Source organism: Scyliorhinus torazame, chromosome 27, assembly GCF_047496885.1.
Source record: "Scyliorhinus torazame isolate Kashiwa2021f chromosome 27, sScyTor2.1, whole genome shotgun sequence".
NCBI lineage: Eukaryota > Metazoa > Chordata > Chondrichthyes > Carcharhiniformes > Scyliorhinidae > Scyliorhinus > Scyliorhinus torazame.
Window position 1 is genome coordinate 25881018 of NC_092733.1, and position 23457 is coordinate 25904474.

The 23457-nt window shown below is 50.0% G+C and overlaps 1 protein-coding gene across 8 annotated transcripts in view; it reads right to left on the reverse strand.

The window, feature by feature from the left end:
• LOC140403322 (adhesion G protein-coupled receptor E3-like) overlaps positions 1-23457 on the reverse strand; it is a 74387-nt gene that overhangs the window by 43944 nt on the left and 6986 nt on the right. For all 8 annotated transcript variants that reach the window (XM_072491181.1, XM_072491180.1, XM_072491178.1 and 5 more), the window contains exons 2-3: positions 13561-13653; positions 6829-6987 (exon numbers count right to left, since the gene is read on the reverse strand). In XM_072491181.1, the coding sequence (XP_072347282.1) occupies positions 6829-6987; positions 13561-13653 (252 nt within the window). The remainder of the gene's footprint in view (positions 1-6828; positions 6988-13560; positions 13654-23457) is intronic.

Below are 23457 nucleotides of genomic sequence, written 5' to 3' on the forward strand. Positions count from 1 at the left end.
TTAGATTAATTCCCCCCGACCAGTGGGAACAACCTCTCAAAGTCAAAACTGTCCAACCGCTTAAGAAACGTTTATGTTTCAAGGAGATTGTCCCTCATGCGTCTAAACTCCAGGGAATGTAAACCGGTTGATGACCACCGGACCTCTCCGTGATTAGACCTCTGAAAGACTGAGCATTCACTGGGTAACACTACGGAACTGCCAAATGGCCATTCTACTTGGTGTTAAGATAGTCCCACTGCTAAAAGTGGCAGGAAGCAGGACAAGGCGAACGACACCACACAGTGAGCTCCTGTAATATTCCAAATCTGAATCTATAATGGCAGCTATTCTTACAATCATAGACTTCCTACGGTGCAGAAGGACACTTTGGCCCATTGCATTTGTATCAGCCATGGAAAGAGCAATCTAATTAAGCCAACGCCTCCACCCTATCCCCATAACCTGGTGACCCCACCTCACCTTTTTAACACTGAGGGGCAATTGATCACGGCCAATCCACCTAACCTGCACATCTTTGGACTGTGGGAGGAAACCGGAGCACCCAGAGGAAACCCACGCAGACACGGGGAGAAAGTGCAGACTCCGCACAGACAGTGACCCAAGGCCGGAATTGAACCCGGGTCCCTGGAGCTATGAGGCAGCAGTGCCAATTACCGGGCCACCGTGCCGCCCCCTGTTCTCCTTTGGACCCCCTTCTCTGAAGTGCCATTTAGCATATTTTCTAATGTTGTTTATCCATAGAATTCCTACGATGCAGAAGGAGGCCATTCAGCCCGTCTGCACCGGCCCTCTGTAAGAGCAGCCCACCCCAGGCCCACTCTCCCGCCCTATCGCTGTAACCCCACCCAACCTGCACATCTTTGGACACTCAGGGGCAATATATAGCATGACCAGTCCACCTAGCTTGCGCACCTGTTGAAGGAAACCCACGCAAACATGGGGAAAGCTCCACGCAGACTGGCACCCAAAGGTCAGAATCGAACCCGGTTCCCTGGCGCTGTGAGGCAGCAGTGCTGACCGCTGTGTCGCCATGCCGCCCTTAATGTTTCAATTTGTCACCCACCTCTGCAAACTGTACCCTTTGATCCGCCAAGGTGTGTGAGGGCATTGTTCGCTCAAAGAGTGGGGACAGGACCCACAAGGTCGAAAGAGATTGAAAATGAAGGTGGAATGAGTTGAACAGTTGGTGATAAGATGAAAGCAAAGTGGTGTCAGAGGTTATCAGATTGGGGGAACTACATTATCACTGCGACAGTTTATATTTTAATGCCATGTGAATAAATACTGCAAGCATTGTGGTGGCCTTGTGGCACAATGGGTTAGCATCCCTGCCTCTGACCCAGTATCGCCAGGTTCGAGTCCCACCCCAGGACTTGACGGCCAAGCAAGGTACATTTAGAATGTGATCAAACATTGATGTTAAGAGCGGGAGAGATTCCTAGCCAGCCACGTCTGGTGTGGAAGAGCGGTCGTCAAGCTACAAGCCCCTGGCTACCGACTAGCGACCAGGAATGGACGCAGGTGAAAGTATGCCTCAGGGCGGGACGAGAATTGGAAGTGGGACAAGCACCGGAGAAGAAAACTCTCCGCAATGGAATTCTGCCTCCATGCCACCGATTGACAGGCATGTCCATACCGTAGCAAAATACGTGGCCCGCAGGCACTCCGTCCAAGGGCCTCACTGTCGCAGTAAATCTGGTTGAGTACAAACGGGAATTCTTGGCAAAATGAGATGAGAGAGGAGCTTGAATTTATTTCGCATCTTGCCATGTCTCTGTGAAACCTTCCAAAGTGCTTTGGAAATAACAAGTTATGTAAGTAAGTGTTGTTTTGTAGCAAAGTGTCGTCGTGCCATTTGGCGAACGCCGATTCCCACTCTGCGAATTGGGAGCAGCCAGTGCACAAGGTGAGAATAGACTCTGAGGTTATTTAATCGGAGCAGTCAAAATTCTGACAGCATTTGACGTGCTCAAGTTAGGCAACCTTTCTTAAAATTTACTTATGGGATGTGGGCGTCGCTGGGCTAGGCCAGCATTTGTTGCCCATCCCTCATTGCCCCTTGAGAAAGTGGTGGTGAGCCGCCTTCTTGAGCCGCTGCAGTCCGTGTGGTGTAGCTACACCCACTGTGCTGTTAGGGAGGGAGTGCCAGGATTTTGACTCAACGACAGTGAAGAAATAGCCGATATATTTCTCAGTCTGGTTGATGTGTGGCTTGGTGGGGAACTTCCAGGTGGTGGTGTTCCCATGTGTCTGCTGCCCTTGTCCTTCTAGATGGCATTGGTCGTGGGTTTTGGAAGGTGCTACCTACGGAGCCTTGGTGTGTTCCTGGAGTGCATCTTGTAGATGTCGCACAAAGCTGCCACTGTTCGTCGGTGATGGAGGGAATGAATGCTTGTGGAAGGTGTTGTGTTATGTACTCTGGGCTAACACAGGCTGCAACTCGATGCAGCTTTGACCAAAAGATACTCCAGACTTTGAAGTAAGTTCAATGTGATTTATTGAACCATTAGCACAGTTCTCTAGGAGTTCGAACTCCTGCTAATCTTGCTATAGTACCTCAGTCCAACTAAGTTAGTCTGCTCTAAGCCACGTGGTGGGTGTGATGCTTCTGATCTGCCCCTGTCCTACTCTCTAAGTGTTGCCTGCAGAAAGAGACAGAGCATGTGTGCCCTGTCCTTATATATGGGTTGTGTAATGCCCCCTTGTGGTAGTGTCACCTCTGGATGTCTTGACTGCCCATTGGTCGTGTCCTATTCTATGTGTTCATTAGCTGTATGTCTGCATGTCATGACGTCTCTGGTGCTCCCCCTAGTGTTTACTTAGTTGCAGTGTATTTACATTAACTCCTTGTGTATTTACAGTGATGCATATCACCACAGAAGGGGTGCCGATCAAGCGGGGTTGATTTATCCTGGAGGGTGTTGAGCTACTTGAGTGTTGTTGACGCTTAGCTCATCCAGGCAAGTGGAGAGGATTCCTTTACACTCCTGACTTGTGCCTTGTAGATGGTAGACAAGCTTTGGGGAGTCAGGAGGTGAGTTACTCAATGCAAGACTCCCAGCCTCTGACCTGCTCTGGTAGCCACAGTATTTCTATGGTAACTTGTTCTTTAGAAGAGCAGATTGAGAGGGCACTTGATGGACTTTTCAAAATCATGAGGCTTCTCGACAGGTTAGATAGGGAGAAGCTGATCCCATTGGTGGAACAGAGGACGACATTTAAGTTGAGCATTTAAGGGAAAAAAAGCAACCTGAGGAAAAACCTTTATATGCAGCAGGTGGCCAGGATCTGGAATATGTCGGAGATAGAGACAGGACCAACCCTAGCTTTCTAAGAGAATTGGATACGTGTGTGAAGGGAGATAGTCTGCCAGGTTATATGGGGGAAATGTAGAGGGACGAGCTGATGTACTCTTGTAGAGGGGCGCCATGTTAACGACAAACAAAATCCCCTCCTTCTGTGCTGTAACTATTCTATAACAGCTCCAGTAGCACGAACGAGAGAGATTGGAAAGTCAAGATTAATAAGGATTGTCAGATACAAAATTTTTACCTGTGAGATAATTGGGGAAGTTGAATAAGTTGAATGGGTGAATGGGCCAGAAAGCGGATGTGTAAAATCAGGAGAAAATATCTGGAGAAATGGGTTGGGCGTCAGTGGTGTGGAAGTGGGAGGTGAGATTAAGGTCAAAAATGGACAAATGAGTAAGGGGGCCTTCCAGCATCGCCCTCCAGCGCACAGTGTTGGCCGGACGACCAAGGAACAACTGGGAATTCTGTGGGCCGCTTCATCAGAATGATTGATTGAAGCGTACAAAATTACGAGGGACATAGATAGAGTAGAAAGAGAGAAGCTTCACCCCTTAGCTGAGGGGTGACTAACCAGGGCGGGGGGACATGGATTTAAGGTAATGGGCAAGAGGATTTCGTGGGTGATGGGGATCTGGAACTCGCTGCCCGAAGGGGTGGTGGAGGCGGGAACCCCCACAACATTTAAGATGAGCACTTGAAACGCCAAAGCAGACAAGGCTACGGACCGAACGCTGGAAAAGGGGATTAGAGTAGACAGGTGCTTGATGGCCGGCACAGACACCATGGGCCAAAGATCCTCTTTCTCTGCTGTAAAGCTCTATGGCTCCATGACTACGAGTCACAAAGACTATACGGATGTTAGGAGTCAGGAATGAGCAAAAAAGGGAAAGATGCAAAGAGACAGAGAGAGGGGAGCTAGAATAAAGAAGGACAGTTAAGAATAGGCCCTTTAGTAGGAAGGCAATCAGGAATATCATCGCATCAATGTCCAGTTATCCTGCTAACCTCAGGCTTCATGGGATGTTACTACCCTCTCGTCAAGGGTTCAACATAGAATTAACCTCAACATCAGCTCAATACAGCGTGTCAGAGGGAAGGTGGTTTTTGAAGGGGCCATTGAAAGTCCACATCAGATTAAGAGTTATGGCATACAAGACGGTTACCATAGGGTTTTCTGAAGGACCTCTTACATTCTGTATTTTCGGTAAGGTAACTCAACGGTATAATCGTTCTGCAGATTTGAACACTGTAAATTAAGCCAGTTCAAATCAATGGGCATTGAACTCAATGACGACGACATCTACCAAAAGTCCTCGTTGCTGTACATCAGCAGGCAGTTGAGAAGCGAGCTCTTGTCATCTGAGGGTGGCATGTTAGAATCCATCGCTTAGTAACCATTGCAGTAAGAAGCGAGCGATCACTTTTGCAGACACGTCAATAGGTTGAGGGTAGCAAAGGAATTTGAAGATGTCTCTAATCAGTCACCATGGTCCAGAAACAAATCACTGGCAAAATCCAGAAGGGTACATCACAAAGCCAGCAATCCAGATCGCACTTACAGTCATCCGCCACTGGGAGGAGACACTGCACTCTCACTCAGGTACGAATCACTTTTACGCCAAGGTTTTTGCAGTTGCAAATCCAATAGCTCTCCCCAGGGGGCTCGTCAACCCCCCCCCCCCCCCCCCCAGCCTATCTCTCTCGGCTACCCATGGCTCGCTCCACTTTGTCCAGCTGGCACGGCTTAACCCCTGCTATGGGCAAGCCTCTGGCGCGCTCTCGGATGCCGAGCCGTTGAGGGACTCTGAGGGTTACTTTAACCATTTTGGAGAGACGGTTTGAGGAACAGGAATAACTTAATAAATGAGCTGGGGGGTGTTCGCCACGAAATGGAGGGGATGTCGGCAAACCGAAACCAGAAGGAGGCCCAATGCGAACCATTGTTTCGGGCAGCTTCTACTTCAGAATCGATCTGGATGGTTGCCATTTACTCAAGAACACAAATGGTAGTTCCACGATAGAACACTCTGTATTCAGGAACGAGGAATCTTTGTTACAGTGGAGTGAAAATTCGTACACTGAGGACAGTAGAAATCTCGCCTGACTAGATTTGGGGAAACTCTGGTCAACTGGGAGAGATAATGAAAAAGTGGCTTCTATTTCCTGAACCATATACATTGACCCGTCCAACACAGCTCCCTCCAAACTGAACTTCCATCGTTTCAGCAAACCCAAACACATCGGTGGAGCCATGCATCAATGAAATAATCAAGTCATGGCCAAAGTGCCCCTGCCTGCAGTAGAGAATGCCAGTCATGCCACCTGCCGATGCCCTAGCGTGCAGACTAGCTAAACCAGCCACAGCACCCGCTGGCCAGTGTTTTCTCTGTCAGCCATGCTTGCCAACGCCGCCATTTGTCGGGACAGCCCGCGATATTAAAAATACAGTGTCGCCAGCCATGCCAACTGAACCAACGGCGCCGGTTTACCTGCGTTGACAGTGCCCCGGGGTGGAGCGCCTTGCAATCCATGCCACATAAGCCATTCTGCCACGCACCCCACCTAATGCGTCACATGCCTGCCGCACCGACTAGTTTGCCAAGGCCGCTGCAGGTGTCCGTCGTGCCAAAGGTAGACTCGCAACAGGCTGGGCACCTTCCTCGAAGCCAGGCATGTTGGCGTAAGACTTACCACCGTAGCCCCAGTTTCGGACCCCCGTGAGGTTATTTAGGTAGAAAGCCAAATGGGATTGGGCTTGGATGGTGGGGGAGGGAGTTGGGTGGGGGCAGAGATTTGGTCAGCAGTGGTGTGGTGGGGGGGGGGGGGGGGGGGGGCAGGGATGGCAGTCTTCCAAGATGTGAGCCATCGATTGGTGTGCGCCACGGTTGCAGTCCGGGGTCCCTGCGAAGGCCCCGTCTGTGCCCATTTGCTGCACAAATGCCTCGGCCCGGCCCGGGAAGCAGAAAGGTCAGCCATGAGGAATGGACATCCGGGCGGAGTGCCCGCAAGGCGGCAGACTGCTGAAGGAATGATCCCTCGCAACTACGATCCTGAGCTGCCGCAGATTTGGGCCTCAGGCCCGGGAGACCTTGATCCCTTGAAGGGGCCCACCCTCCCAAAAGTCCCCCATCATGCCTGTCCCTGATTCACTCGACGTACCTGGGGGAGCTCACAGCGCAGGTCGCCACCCCCCCACCCCCACCCCCACGCGCATATGGGTGACCACAGTGCAGCGAAAATCAAACCCTTCGGCCTTCTTCAGAGATCTAAGCATGCCACATACTTTACGGCCGGTGGGCTGATTTGGATGCAGCGCGGAGCATCGGTGGGGGGGAGACTTGCCCATTCAGTGTCCCCCGTGCAGGTTGGGAATGCAGCATTGAAAGCAGTAGAGGTGGTGACCCATGACCTTTAGCCCTTTGACCGGTGCTAAGTGGGCTGAAGTGAATGAATGAACTCTGCAATCATGCCAAAAAGTGATGGATTAGTAGACTAGACAAAAAGGTGTTCATACCGTGGCAGTTTGTCATTGTGGTAAAGTTAGCATTTCCTGCCTGGGTGATGTATCCTTTCCTGCAGGTACAATAGAAACTCCCAAATGTATTGTGACATTCCGTGTTCGCACCACACCTTGCGTTTGAAATAGATTGAGTATCACCACACTCATTGTCATCTGAAATGAAGAGAAAGATTACGGGTTTTAATATAAATGGAAGAATATAAGGAAAAAGTGGACTAAGACATATGAACCTTGAAGCCGTTCCACCACGGTGACCAATCTTCCAACTCAGCCCCACTTTCCAGACTTACCAACATCTGGTTAGCCATGATGTGGAGATGCCAGCGTTGGACTGGGGTGGGCACGGAAAGAAGTCTTACAACACCAGGTTAAAGTCCAACAGGTTAATTTGGAATCACGAGCTTTCGGAGCCCACTCACCTGAGGAAGGAGCAGCACTCCGAAAGCTAGTGATTCCAAATTAACCTGTTGGACTTTAACCTGGTGTTGTAAGACTTCTTAACGTATGGATAGAGAGCGGGATTTGGCCACTCCGAGCTCATTCGGCAATCAATAAGGCCACAGCTAATTTGATTGCACCCCCTCCACTTCACATTCCCGCCTGCCCCGATAACCTTTCGGCCCCCTTTCCCGCACTCTCCCCACATCCCCTCAGCGCCGATCGCTGAGCACCCGCAGCCCCTCCACGGCAAAGAATCCCATGACCCTCGGAGCGAAGATGTCCCCCTCATCTCAACCCTAAATAATCAACCTCTTATCCCAAGACGGTGAGGCCTAGTTCTTTGAATCTCCAGTCAGGGGCGACGGCCTCGCAGCTTCCACCTGCTCCAGCGCGCTCAGAATGGGACACATGTCAATAGGGTCACCTCTCATTCTTCTAAACCCCAGGGAATAGCGGTTCAATCGATTCAACCTCTTCTCTCATCCCAAGAATTAATCCCGTGATCGTTATCAATGTTTTATTCCAAGTGCCACCACCTGGAAGGACAAGGGCAGCCGACGCATGGGGCAGCAGTGTTAACACTGGACTTGTATCCCAGAGACCCAGAGTAAGACCCGGGTTGGCAGACGGTTAAATTTGAATTCAATGAAACTCTGGATTTCAAAGTCTAATGATGGCCATGAAACCACCGTGGTGGACTTCGATGTTGTGGCCATTTCGGAGACATGGATAGAGCAGGGACAGGAATGGATGTTGCAGGTTCCGGGGTTTAGGTGTTTTAGTAAGCTCAGAGAAGGAGGCAAAAGAGGGGGAGGTGTGGCGCTGCTAGTCAAGAGCAGTATTACGGTGGCGGACAGGATGCTAGATGGGGACTCTTCTTCCGAGGTAGTATGGGCTGAAGTTAGAAACAGGAAAGGAGAGGTCACCCTGTTGGGAGTTTTTTATAGGCCTCCTAATAGTTCTAGGGATGTAGAGTAAAGGATGGCGAAGATGATTCTGGATAAGAGCGAAAGTAACAGGGTAGTTATTATGGGAGACTTTAACTTTCCAAATATTGACTGGAAAAGATATAGTTCGAGTACAATAGATGGGTCGATTTTTGTACAGTGTGTGCAGGAGGGTTTCCTGAAACAATATGTTGACAGACCAACAAGAGGCGAGGCCACGTTGGATTTGGTTTTGGGTAATGAACCAGGCCAGGTGTTGGATTTGGAGGTAGGAGAGCACTTTGGGGACAGTGACCACAATTCGGTGACGTTTACGTTAATGATGGAAAGGGATAAGTATACACCGCAGGGCAAGGGTTATAGCTGGGGGAAGGGCAATTATGATGCCATTAGACGTGACTTGGGGGGGATAAGGTGGAGAAGTAGGCTGCAAGTGTTGGGCACACTGGATAAGTGGGGCTTGTTCAAAGATTAGCTACTGCGTGTTCTTGATAAGTATGTACCGGTCAGGCAGGGAGGAAGGCGTCGAGCGAGGGAACCGTGGTTTACCAAGGAAGTGGAATCTCTTGTTAAGAGGAAGAAGGAGGCCTATGTGAAGATGAGGTGTGAAGTTTCAGTTGGGGCGATGGATAGTTACAAGGTAGCGAGGAAGGATCTAAAGAGAGAGCTAAGACGAGCAAGGAGGGGACATGAGAAGTATTTGGCAGGAAGGATCAAGGAAAACCCAAAAGCTTTCTATAGGTATGTCAGGAATAAGCGAATGACTAGGGAAAGAGTAGGACCAGTCAAGGACAGGGATGGGAAGTTGTGTGTGGAGTCTGAAGAGATAGGCGAGATACTAAATGAATATTTTTCGTCAGTATTCACTCAGGAAAAAGATAATGTTGTGGAGGAGAATGCTGAGCCCCAGGCTAATAGAATAGATGGCATTGAGGTACGTAGGGAAGAGGTGTTGGCAATTCTGGACAGGCTGAAAATAGATAAGTCCCCGGGACCTGATGGAATTTATCCTAGGATTCTCTGGGAGGCCAGGGAAGAGATTGCTGGACCTTTGGCTTTGATTTTTATGTCATCATTGGCTACAGGAATAGTGCCAGAGGACTGGAGGACAGCAAATGTGGTCCCTTTGTTCAAAAAGGGGAGCAGAGACAACCCCGGCAACTATAGACCGGTGAGCCTCACGTCTGTAGTGGGTAAAGTCTTGGAGGGGATTATAAGAGACAAGATTTATAATCATCTAGATAGGAATAATATGATCAGGGATAGTCAGCATGGCTTTGTGAAGGGTAGGTCATGCCTCACAAACCTTATTGAGTTCTTTGAGAAGGTGACTGAACAGGTAGATGAGGGTAGAGCAGTTGATGTGGTGTATATGGATTTCAGCAAAGCGTTTGATAAGGTTCCCCACGGTAGGCTATTGCAGAAAATACGGAGGCTGGGGATTGAGGGTGATTTAGAGATGTGGATCAGAAATTGGCTAGCTGAAAGAAGACAGAGGGTGGTGGTTGATGGGAAATGTTCAGAATGGAGTACAGTCACAAGTGGAGTACCACAAGGATCTGTTCTGGAGCCGTTGCTGTTTGTCATTTTTATCAATGACCAAGAGGAAGGCGCAGAAGGGTGGGTGAGTAAATTTGCAGACGATACTAAAGTCGGTGGTGTTGTCGATAGTGTGGAAGGATGTAGCAGGTTACAGAGGGATATAGATAAGCTGCAGAGCTGGGCTGAGAGGTGGCAAATGGAGTTTAATGTAGAGAAATGTGAGGTGATTCACTTTGGAAGGAATAACAGGAATGCGGAATATTTGGCTCATGGTAAAGTTCTTGAAAGTGTAGATGAGCAGAGGGATCTAGGTGTCCATGTACATAGATCCCTGAAAGTTGCCACCCAGGTTGATAGGGTTGTGAAGAAGGCCTATGGAGTGTTGGCCTTTATTGGTAGAGGGATTGAGTTCCGGAGTCGGGAGGTCATGTTGCAGCTGTACAGAACTCTGGTACGGCCGCATTTGGAGTATTGCGTACAGTTCTGGTCACCGCATTATAGGAAGGACGTGGAGGCTTTGGAGCGGGTGCAGAGGAGATTTACCAGAATGTTGCCTGGTATGGAGGGAAAATCTTATGAGGAAAGGCTGATGGACTTGAGGTTGTTTTCGTTGGAGAGAAGAAGGTTAAGAGGAGACTTAATAGAGGCATACAAAATGATCAGGGGGTTGGATAGGGTGTACAGTGAGAGCCTTCTCCCGCGGATGGAAATGGCTGGCACGAGGGGATATAACTTTAAACTGAGGGGTAATAGATATAGGACAGAGGTCAGAGGTAGGTTCTTTACGCAAAAAGTAGTGAGGCCGTGGAATGCCCTACCTGCTACAGTAGTGAACTCGCCAACATTGAGGGCATTTAAAAGTTTATTGGATAAACATATGGATGATAATGGCATAGTGTAGGTTAGATGGCTTTTGTTTCGGTGCAACATCGTGGGCCGAAGGGCCTGTACTGCGCTGTATTGTTCTATGTTCTATGTAAACCATTGTCGATTGTCGTAAAAACCCATCTGGTTGACTAATGTCCTTGAGGGAAGGAAATCTGCCGTCCTTACCCGGTCTGGCCTACATGTGACACCAGATCCACACAGCGTTGTGGTTGATTATCAAATGCCCATCTGAAATGGGGGGCAACTAAGGGTGGACAATAAACATCGAAGCGGCCAGCGATGCTCACGTCCGATAAAATGAATTTTAAAAACTCCACCACCTGGAGGTTCCCCTCCAAGCCACTCACCGTCCTGACTTGGAAATATATTGGCCGATCCTTCACGGTCACTGGGGCAAAATCCTGAAACACCCTCCCTAACCGTGGGTGCACCTACACCACATGGACTGCTGAGGCTCGGCAAGGTGGCTCAGGACAATTAGGGATGGACGGCAAATGCTGGCCACGCCAACGAAGCCCACGTCCCGTCAATAAACTTTCGAAACATCTACCGCAGGAGGCCAGCATTGCCCCAGTGGAGTCCAATACGAACGCAATATAAGAAAAAGGAGCAGGAGCAGGCCATTCAGCCCATCAAACCTTCTCTGCCAACCAAATATGATCCTGGTTGATCTGATTGTGGCCTTGGCTCCACTGTCTTGCTGATCCCCCCTTAACCATTGAGACCCCTACAGATCTAACGCAGCCTTGAATATATTCAATGACTCATCCTCCATTGCTCATCGAACACTAACCGCCCTCTGAGGAAAGAAATCTCTCCGCAACTCCATGTTCAATGTGAGGCCACTTTCTTTCGAAGTGTTGTCCTCCAGTTTGAGATTCCCCCACAAGGGGGCAGGTCCTCCCAGCATCCAACCTGTCCATTCCACACAAAACCTTTTATGTTTCAACAAGATCGACTTTTGTTCTTTTGAACGCCAATGTGAGTAGATGCCACTTGTTACATTTTTCAACCGATGGGAAGGGGGCGGGGCTGGTTTAGCACAGGGCTAAATAGCTGGCTTTTAAAGCAGACCAAGGCAGGCCAGCAGCACGGTTCAATTCCCGTGCCAGCCTCCCCGAACAGGCGGCGGAATGTGGTGACTAGGGGCTTTTCACAGTAACTTCATTTGAAGCCGACTTGAGACAATAAGCGATTTTCATGTCATTTTCATTTTTTCACTCTGGACCTGCAAGATGTGGGATCCTGGGCATTGACGGTGGCACAGTGGGGTGGCACGGTGGCACAGTGGTTAGCACTGCAGCCTCACAGCCCCAGAGACCCGGGTTCAATTCCGACCTCGGGTGGTTGTCTGTGTGGAGTTTGCACGTTCGCCCCGTGTCTGCGTGGGTTTCCTCCGGGTGCTCCGGTTTCCTCCAACAGTCTAAAGTTGTGCGGGTTAGGTGGATAGGCCATGCTACATTGCCCCCTTTGTGTCCAAAATGGTTAGGTGGGGTTACTGGGTTACGGGGAATAAGGTGGACGGGTGGGCTTAAGTAGGGTGCTCTTTCCAAGGGCCGGTGCAGACTCGTCGGGCCGAATGGTCTTCTTCTGCACTGTAAATTCTATGATGCTATGATGCCATGCATCCTTTCATTGTCAAGCCCAGTGATGAAGAGTCAGCAAGGTTCTAGGGGCAAGTTGGAAGACCGAGGGGAGAAATTGCACAGTTTTGAGTTGCTGGGGTAGAATGAGTCACTGATCACAGATGATCAGCTCATCAGGGGACACATAATAGCCGGAACACCAGGCAGAAATGCCCTGCTCCTCTCAAATAGCACTATGGAATTGTGCGAGCGGGGGTGCGGTAGTTCTGCGTTTAACCCAGAAGCTCTTCGTTCGAGACCCACCCCAGCATCTGATAGCCCTGGGAGATGCACTCATAACGCATGTCAAACAGGCTGATAATCAAGCTGCAAATCCATTCAGTGAGCGTGACGGCCAGCAGAGGGTGCCAGTGAGACGCCTGGCCAGCCAAGCTTGACGGCAAAGTGGGTCCCCCCACCTCAAACTATTCAGGCTGCCAATCCGTTGCGGGAAGAACAAAGGCTTTGCAAGCAGGTGTCAGGGACAGAATTTTCCAGCTGGCACCCTCGAGGGTTTCACGTCGGCATGGGGAGGCTCCGATGGGAAATTCCATTGACAAGGGGGGGGGGAAGGCAGAATCCCATTCCCAGTGAATGGCATGCTGTCGAAAGACACACAACTGGGGAACGCGGCAGAGAATCCCTCCCCGGAATGCGCTTTGTCCATCTCATGGATCTCTGACTCATAGGATTCCTACAGTGCAGAAGGAGGCCATTTGGCCCATCGAGTCTGCACCGACCCTCCGAACGGACATTCTATCTCGGCCCACTCCTCCACCCTAGCCCCGTAACTCCATCTAACCTTTGGACACCAAGGAGCAATTTTAACACGGCCAATCAACCTAACCCGCACATCTCTGGACTGTGGGAGGAAACCGGAGCACCCGGAGGAAACCCACGCAGACGCGGGGAGAACGTGCAGACTCCGCACAGACAGTGACCCAAGCCAGGAATCGAACCCTGGACCCTGGAGCTGTGAGGCAACAGTGCTAACCACTGTGCTACCGTGGCGCCCTCTGGAGAGGGAAGCTGTCTCATCCAACTTTGGGGTTATGTCCCTTCACAGCACACCACAAGGGGGCAACCTGTTGTCAAGTCTCTGGAGTGGAACCAGGAACGTCTGGCCTCCGAGGTAGGGAGACGAACCCACCCAGCCAGCATTGAGAAGCGTTAAAGGGCTTGAATGTTCATAGCAAAGTGAGCGTGTGGCCATTCCTTTGAGTAACTTGGCTGATCGTTCATTTAAAGCAAGAGAGGAAATAGATTTCTATGTTCTGACTCACCGATACAGGTCCTGTTTGATACATGGTAGAATCCATTGCCACATTGTTTTGCTTCAGTTATGGAGAGAATTATCACACTGTGAAAGCAAATCGCTGTAAAAAATCAGGTCAACAGGTGTCAGTCACTGCACAAATGCATTTCAACACAGTTAAGTGACATTCACCCTGCATTGGCAGGGGGCAGCAGCAGAGCAGGTGATGATGGCGCAGTGGTAGTATTACTGGGATAGGAACCCATGGCGTTCAACTCCCACCGCTGCTGGAATTTAAATTCAGTTAATAAATCTGGAACTGAAAGCTAGTCCTGGCAATGCTGACCATGTGACTTCAACTGACTGTCTTCTAAAACCCATCTGGTTCATTCATCTCCCTTCAGGAAGGAAATCTGCTATACTTACCCGGTCTGGCCTAGATGAGGCTCCTAGCTGTCCTCTAAAGCGGGGGTCAAGAAAGGCAGTCAGTTCAAAGGCAATTCGAGATGGGCAACATATGCTAGCCTTGCCTGTAATGTCCAGGTCTGATGGAATAATTGAACAAAATGTCCCCCAGGTCGAAGGAAATGTATAAATATGTGCCTCGCGACGGAACTTTAAGATTCCAAGGGCGGATGCAGAATTTTATCAGTTGAGTAATAATCCCTTTTGCTGTTATTCCTACCAAAATGGATAATCTCACATTAGTCAACATTGTATTCCATCTGCCAGACCCTAGCCCATTCACTTAGCCTATCCAAATCCCTCGGCAGACTTCCAGTATCCTCTGCACTTTTTGCTTTACCACTTATCTTAGCGTCGTCTGCAAACTTGGACACATTGCCCTTGGTCCCCAACTCCAAATCATCTATGTAAATTGTGAACAGTTGTGGGCCCAACAGTGATCCCTGAGGGACACCACTAGCTACTGATTGCCAACCAGAGAAACACCCATTAATCCCCACTCTTTGCTTTCTATTAATTAACCAATCCTCTATCCATGCTACTACTTTCCCCTTAATGCCATGCATCTTTATCTTATGCAGCAACCTTTTGTGTGGCACCTTGTCAAAGGCTTTCTGGAAATCCAGATATACTACATCCATTAGCTCCCCGTTATCTACCGCACTGGTAATATCCTCAAAAAATTCCACTAAATTAGTTAGGCACCACCTGCCCTTTATGAGCCCATGCTGCGTCTGCCCAATGGGACAATTTGCATCCAGATGCCTCGCTATTTCTTCCTTGATGATAGATTCCAGCATCTTCCCTACTACCGAAGTTAAGCTCATTGGCCAGATGCACTATCAATTACGACGAGACAAGAGTAGAATGTAATCGAGGCTTTATTACACAGAGATGTGTGGGCTCCTACAGCAGCCTGGCTGCTGTACGGAGAGCACACATATTTATACTCCGCCTACTGGGCGGAGCCAGCAGGCAGGGATCTACCCCCGTACCTGTAGTACAGGGGCCTTACAGTAAAAAACCCATACAGTACAATACATCAGTGGTGACTACCACACAATGTAGATAAAATGCTGAGTGGACAATAGTGCCCTGTCGTAATCAAATACTGTGAGTTAGTAAAAGAGTTGTCACTTTCTCAATTTATGTTTTATTGCTTCACAGGACATGGGCATTTCTGGCTAGGTCAATATTTATTGCACATCCCTAATTGTCCTCGAGAAGGTGATAAGACCATAAGACATAGGAGCAGAAGTAAGGCCATTCGGCCCATCGAGTCCACTCCACCATTCAATCATGGCTGATTTCAACTCCATTTACCCGCTCTCTCTCCATAGCCCTTAATTCCTCGAGAAATCAAGAATTTATCAACCTCTGTCTTAAAGACACTCAACGTCCCGGCCTCCACCGCCCTCTGTGGCAATGAATTCCACAGACCCACCACTCTCTGGCTGAAGAAATTTCTCCTCATCTCTGTTCTAAAGTGACTCCCTTTTATTCTAAGGCTGTGCCCCCGGGTCCTAGTCTCCCCTGCTAATGGAAACAACTTCCCTACATCCACCCTATCTAAGCCATTCATTATCTTGTAAATTTCTATTAGATCTCCCCTCAATCTTCTAAACTCAAAGGAATATAATCCCAGGATCCTCAGACGTTCATCGTATGTTAGGCCTACCATTCCTGGGACCATCCGTGTGAATCTCCGCTGGACCTGCTCCAGTGCCAGTATGTCCTTCCTGAGGTGTGGGGCCCAAAATTGCTCACAGTATTCTAAATGGGGCCTAACTAATGCTTTATAAAGCTTCAGAAGTACATCCCTGCTTTTATATTCCAAGTACGAAGTCTTACAACACCAGGTTGAAGTCCAACAGGTTTGTTTCGATGTCACTAACTTTCGGAGCGCTGCTCCTTCCTCAGGTGAATGAAGAGGTATGTTCCAGAAACACATATATAGACAAATTCAAAGATGCCAAACAATGCTAGGAATGCGACCATTAGCAGGTGATTAAATCTTTACAGATCCAGAGATGGGGTAACCCCAGGTTAAAGAGGTGTGAATTGTATCAAGCCAGGACAGTTGGTAGGATTTTGCAGGCCAGATGGTGGGGGATGAATGTAATGCGACATGAATCCCAGGTCCCGGTTGAGGCCGCACTCATGTGTGCGGAACTTGGCTATAAGTTTCTGCTCGGTCGAAGAAAGTAGAGTTGCACTAAATCCAGGTGTCCTCATTGTGTCTGGCTGAACCGATCGAGCAAGGCCTGGTCAACACCACTGCCCGAGACTGCGGCTTCTGGGGCAGAAAGCTTGGGACATTCGGCGACCATTTGCAGCCAAATCCACAAGGCCCAGTTCAAAGCCACACAAGGCAGCGGCCAGATGCAGGGTGGATCGGACTTTATGACGCCTCCATGGTTGAATAGTTTGTCCAGGTTAGGCGACAAGTGGCGCACATCTGAACTATAATTGTCTAACAATTTGCGCATCGGAGGAAAGGCAGGAGTACAATGTATCCCTGTTTTATGGTGGAGAAAATAAGTTTGATATTCAATGATGAAGGCCTTCATCGGGCCATGTCCCAGCACGGAGGCCTTCCCAAAATCTATTGCCTTACTGTTGGCCCGGGTTCAGCTGTAGTCTTCACCCAGTCCTGCAGGTGGCAGCCTATCCCAGTCGTTTGAAGCACGGAGGGCGACTTGGCCTCTTGTGCGGGGGGGAGATTTTTCATCGTTGCTCAATGAGCAACGACAATATCTGAGGGACAGGCCTGAGCTGCGAGGGTTATAAAATGTGCGCAGTTATTTGGAAGGCCAAAAGTGTGAGGCAGGTGGCATTCAGCAACGACCTGTGTGGCTCCATTTTTTGGAAGCCAATCTTGAAACGAATCCCAGGGTCATGTGTTTAAATGGTCCCTGGGGCGTCGCTAATTTTAATTGCTCCTCCAGTGATGCCCTTCATCTGCCGAGCTGTGGAATTGTCCTCCTAAACCTCTCTGTCTCTCTCTACCTTACTTTTCTCCTTTGAGAGGGCAGCTCAGGGTCGGGCACAGTGCCGTGGGTCTGGAGTCATATGTAGGTCAGGCCAGGTCAGGACGGCGGGTTTCTAGTTAACTAGATGGGTTAGTACCATTTCATGGTCATCATTCTGCTTTCAAGGGTGGCACGGTGGCGCAGTGGTTAGCACTGCTGCCTCACGGCGCCGAGGACGAAGGTTCGATCCCAGCACCGGGGTCACTGTCCGTGTGAAATTTGCACACTCTGCCCACAGCCGAAAGATGAGTAGGGCCGTTGAATTGGGTACTCTTTAAAAAAAACTCTTTCGTCACTTAATCCCAAATGTTTGACTGGATTTAAATTCCACAATCTTCTGGGGTGGGATTCGATCCCTGGCCACTGTGCCACCTCCTTCCCATTTCCAGTGAAGCACCTTTTGACGGTCGACTATTTCAAAGGCACCATTAGAATGCAAGTTGTTCTTGCTATCCATCTCAAGTGAGGGGTGGCGTAGTGGCATTGTCTCTTGAGCCAGGAACCCAGTTTAATGCTTTGCCGTCCTGGGCTCAAATCCCACTGGGGAGAGATGGCGAAATTTAAATTGAATTTTTAAAAATCTGGAATGAATTAAGTGTGATGAGGAACATGCAGCCATTGTCGACCATCGTGAAAGAAACCCCATCTGGTCCACTGATGTCCTTGAGGGAGGGAAATCTGCCCTCCTTACCCGGTCTGGCCTACATGTGACTCCAGACCCACACAGTGATGGGGTTGACTCTTAAACGCCGCCCAGGAATGGCCCCGGCTAGCCACTCAGTTCAAGGGCAACCAGGGATGGGCGACAAATGTTGGCCAAATCAGCTACACGCACATCCTCCTCTGAAAGAACAAAAAAAAAAAGAGTCGGCCCAGCAACGGGCACTAACTGCCAGCCTTGCCCAAATCCTAAGCGCAAATCAGAAAGCAGGCAGACCAGTTCAGGGGCCCCGTGTACGTTTGCAATATTGTGTACACAAAGAACAAAGTCAAGCGTTTGGCAGGTTTCCTAAATCTCTCTGTCTCTCTCTCTCTACCATTGACCTCTGGAGCACATCATGTGCAACGAGTGCAGATTTGCTGCAAATATAGGGCTTTGCACTTTGGCAAGAAGGTCAAGGTCTTGGGGTGAGGCGCAAGCAAACTTTTCTCAATAAAGTACAGCTGCACTATTATGGATCAAGATCTTTTTTTACTGGAGTGAGTTGTGATTGGAATGCGCGCCGCGAAAAATAAATAATCGAATAAATGGCCTGATAGCTCCTTCAGAGGAGCTAGAATGGGCACAGTGGAAGGAATGGCCTCAATTTTTGGATTCTATAATACCGAGAAGCGTTCTTTTTCTTTATCGTTTTCTGGGATGTGGTCATCGCTCAGCTGATTTTTAAAAAATGGGATACTGGAGTCACTGTCAATCAAGGCCAGCCTTTCTTACCCATCCTTTGTAGCTCTTGGGTTGACTGGGTCACCCCAGAGAGCAGCAGGAGGCCAACAGCGACGGGTTCAATCCCGTGCCGGCTGAGGTGATACATGGAAGAAGGCCTTGCCGTCTCCAGCCTCAGCCTCAGGATAAATCCCCCACCAGTCAGCCCTTCCCTCCCCGCCCCCTTCGAAGGGGAAAGCAGCCTCAGGCCATCTGGGACTCTGCCGTCTTTCCTAGACTGTGGGCGGGATTAAAAGCAACAATGAAGAGTCAACCCACATTGCTGCCTGGGGTCAGAGCAGTTAAGGACGGCAGGTTCGTGAACCAGATGGGGGGCTCAATTCTCTGCCGGCGGGATGCTCCGTTTTGCCGACAGCCCGGGGGTTTCCCCGACGGCGTGGGGCTGCCCCACAATGGGAAGCCCCATTGACCGGCCGACTTAACGGAGCATCCCCCCGGCGGGGTGAAACGGAAGTGTGGCGCAGTGGGACGGAGAATCCAGGCCCCGAATTTTACAACAATTTCAAGATCACCATTACTGAGACAGGGGCCGGGATTCTCCCCTACCCGGCGGGGCGGGGGGGTCCCGGCGGGATGGAGTGGCGTGGACCACTCTGGCGTCGGGCCGCGCCGTGAATTTGAAGATCGAGTTGGAGGGGAATTTGGCCACACAGTCATAGGAGTACAAGGAGTATAGTAGGAGGCTGAGGACACAGCCTTGTGGGGCACCAGTGTTGTGGATGATCGTGGAGGAGGTGTTTTTTTACATAGATTACATAGAACATACAGTGCAGAAGGAGGCCATTCGGCCCATCGAGTCTGCACCGACCCACATTAATCCCTCACTTCCACCTTATCCCCGCAACCCAATAACCCCTCCCAACGTTATGGACACTACGGGTAATTTAGCATGGCCAATCCACCTAACCTGCACGTCTTTGGACTGTGGGAGGAAACCGGAGCACCCGGAGGAAACCCACGCGGACACGGGGAGAACGTGCAAACTCCGCACAGACAGTGACCCAGCGGGGAATCGAACCTGGGACCCTGGCGCTGTGAAGCCACAGTGCTAATCACTTGTGCTACCGTGTTGCCTATCTTTACTGATTGTGGTCTGTGGGTGAGAAAGTTCAGGATCCAGTCGCAGAGGGAGGAGCCGAGGCCAAGACCATGGAGTTTGGAGATGAGTTTCGTAGGAATTATGGTGTTGACGGCTGAGCTGTAGTCGATAAATAGGAGTCTGACATAGGTGTCTTTGTTATTGAGGTGTTCCAGGGTAGAGTGCAGGGCCATGGAGATGGTGTCTGCTGTGGACCTGTTGCAGCGGTAGGCTATCTGTAGTGGATCAAGGCAATCCGGGAGGCTGGAGTTGATTCGTGCCATGACCAACCTTTCGAAGCACTTCATGATGATGGACGTCAGAGCCCCTGGACGATAGTCATTAAGGCACGCTGCTTGATTTTCTTTTGGTACAGGGATGATGGTCGTCTTCTTGAAGCGGATAGGGACCTCAGATTGTTGTAAAGAGAGGTTGAAGGTGTCTGCGAATACCCCCACCAGCTGATCCACGCAAGACCTGAGTGCTCGTCCGGGTACCCCATCCGGGCCAGGGGCTTTCCGTGGGTTGACCTTCGAGAAGGCTGCACTGACGTCTGCAGTGGTGATCTCAGATACAAGTCCATCCGCGGCTTCTGGGGTGGAGGGCTCGCTCTCGCTGACCTCTTGCTCAAAGCGGGCATAGTATGTGTTGAGCTCATCAGGGAGGGGTGCGATGGAGCCGACGATTTTACATGCCTTCATCTTGTAGCCCGTTATGTCTTGCAGACCTTGCCACAGAGGGCAGGGATCCGTGTGGCGAGCCTGGGACTCGAGCTTGGTCCGGTACTGTCTTTTGGCATCTTTGATGGATTTCTTTAGATCATATCTGGCTTTCTTGTCGCGGTCAGGGTCGCCTGACTTGAACGCCTCAGACCCAGACTTCAGCGGGCAGTGGATATCCCTGTTCATCCAGGGTTTCCGGTTGGGAAACACGCGGATTTGCTTCTTTGGCACACAGTCTCTACACACTTACTAATGAAGTCAGTTACTGTAGTGGCGTACTCGTTCAGGCTGGTCGCAGAGTTTTTAAATACTGACCAGTCCACTTACTCTAAGCAGTCCCGAAGGAGATCATCCCCTCAGTCCAACAATGCATGACTTTCTTTGACGGATTCTCCCGCTTCAGTTTTTGCTTATAAGCCGGGAGTAAGGAGCACAGCCTTGTGGTCAGGTTTGCCAAAGTGTGGGCGGGCGATAGAGCGGTCGGCATGTTTGATAATTGTGTAGCGGTGGTCCAGGATGTTTGGGCCTCTGGTGGAACAGGTGACGTGTTGGTGGTAACTTGGTAGGATGCTCTTGAGTTTGGCCTGATTGAAGTCCCCAGCTACAATGAACAAGGCCTCGGGATGTTTCGTTTCAAGGCTATTTGTGGTGGTGAATATTTCGTCCAGTGCGGTTTTCACATTCGCATGGGGTGGGATGTAAACTCCCGTCTTTTCCTGAGGAATCCGAAGGATTCGGGAAATCCCAGTGACAGGGATGAGAGGTTCACTGGCATCACAGAACGCAGCATCACAGTTTTGTCCTCGGTGTCCCGCCGGGAGTTAAACATCTGTAATCTGCATCGCGGATTTCAGGCCTCAGCTGCCATGTTTATTTTTGTTGTGCGTAAGGGCTGATTTTTATCACTAAATTCTCAGAAGTCAGGAAGCCCGTGGTGTACTTTTGATGGCTGGTGTGACCCTATAAACAAATGAGGGACGTGTTTTTATCAGCTTAACCCCTCATCTTCCTGGTCGTAAAATGAAATCGGAAAATGATGGATAAACGCATCAGGTCTAGAAGCAGCTGTGGAACGTGGGACAGAGTTAATCTTTCAGGTCTCATTGTTCCTTCCAGAGCAATGAAGCAAGTCAGAAATGCGCAGAATTAGATAGTTGGGAAGGGGGCGGAGGAGGCGGGGCAGAATACAAGACCAGGGATAGGTCGGGACAAAGGAGATATGAGGGGCGATCGGAACGGACACGCTGCACCCTGAAAGCAGTGCGCTGCGATCTGCCCCGCTCGCAGCGTCTTGCGCGATCTGAAGCGATCTTTGGAGGCGTTACAATGTAAATCCCGCCCTTTTGGAAGTCTGCACCTTGAAGCGAGACAGCTAGCCTCACTCTACTATGCAGTTTCCCGAGGCACCCGTGGCGTTGGGATCAATCCCCTTTCGCCTCGGAGACTTCGGGCGAACGCCATTCAATCCTGGCCTCCACAAACTGGGACCTCGTCTCAAGGAGGGACCCTCCCATAGTGCGTTGGGGCTTTGGGGTCGAGGGTCGTGTCGGGGGCTCCAGAAACCGGGATGCCATTTATGAATGAGGAGTCTGGGCGAGCGGAGCTCCTCAGTGCAGTAAACGGGGCCTTGGCCGCGAATTGCCCGCTGTCGAACCTGAGTGCCGTTCGATAGCATTGCATTTCTCGGCGCTGTGAGAAACCGTGGATAATCGCGCTCGCTATGGGACTTTATTCCCATTTAGTTATATCGCGCCCGCGGACGAATTTGTCCTCGACACAAGAAAAAGGGGAGTGTTAATATTGCCATAGAGGGATGAAATGAAATGAAAATGAAAATCGCTAAGTGTCACAAGTAGGCTTCAATGAAGTTACTGTGAAAAGCCCCTATTCGCCACATTCCGGCGCCTGTTCGGGGAGGTTGTTATGGGAATTGAACCGTGCTGCTGGCCTGCCTTAGTCTGCTTTCAAAGCCAGCGATTTAGCCCTGTGCTAAACAGCCCCTGTGATCTGAAATGGATGAAGAGTGATAATGGTGGTAAAAGGTGAGATGGCAAAGGTGAGTTAGCCCCTCTTGGAGAAGGGTTCGGTGCTCATCTCAGTTGGCTTCCAGAAGAATGGACGGCAGCCTCTGAGGTTCAAAACCATCAACTGACAAAGCCTCCATTCAGCGGGGTGAGCCGCGCGGACTTGTCAAGGTGGCAACAGGATCGGTCATTCAACGTTGTTCAGTTTCTGGTGCCCGCAGTGCCCTCCTGAGAAGACCACCCAAGGATCCTTGTCCAAAAGAGCAGAGGCGGGGTTTTTTTGCCGTGGTTACTGATTAAGCTGGTGAAAGGGCAGAGGGAGGGCGAGGGAGTTGAGAGAGAATCTCCTCTGGCAGTGTTGATGCCAAGATGGCACATTTGGCAAAGGGAGGTTGGAATCATACTCCAGGCTTGAGAATTTGATACCCAAAGGATGGAAGTGGAGAGGTCAGGCTGTCTCACTGAGGCACCTTGACAAACAAACTTGGAATCTGAGTTAGACCATCGGCTCTTAAGACATAGGAGCAGAATTAGGCCACTCGGCCCATTGAGTCTGCTCCTCCAATCAATCACGCTTGAGATGTTTTTCATCCCCATTCTCCTGCCTTCTCCCTATAACCACTAATCCCCTTAATAATTAAGAAGCTATCTCTCTTTGTCTTAAAGACGCTCAGTGATTTGGCCTCCACAGCCTTCTGCTGCGAAGAGTTCCACAGATTCACCACCCTCTGGCTGAAGAAATTCCTCCTCATCTCTGTTTTAAAGGATTGTCCCTTCAGTCTGAGGCTGTGCCCTCGGATTCTAGTTTTTCCTACTAGTGGAAACATCCTCTCCACGTCCACTCTCTCCAGGCCTCGCAGTATCCTGTACATTTCAATGAGATCCCCCCTCTCATCCTTCTAAACTCCATCGAGTACTGACCTAGTCCTCAACCGTTCCTCATGACAAGTCCTTCATTCCAGGGATCATTCTTGTGAACCTCCTCTGGACCCTTTCCAAGGCCAGCACATCCTTCTTTAGATATGGGGCCCAAAACTGCCCACAATGCTCCAAATGGGGTGATGACTGATGGTGATTTAGCCTGAGGATCACCACACCATAGGCGAGGGGCGAGGTTGAGAAGACAGGGCCTTCGTGACTAACTTCAGCCGGTACAGGAA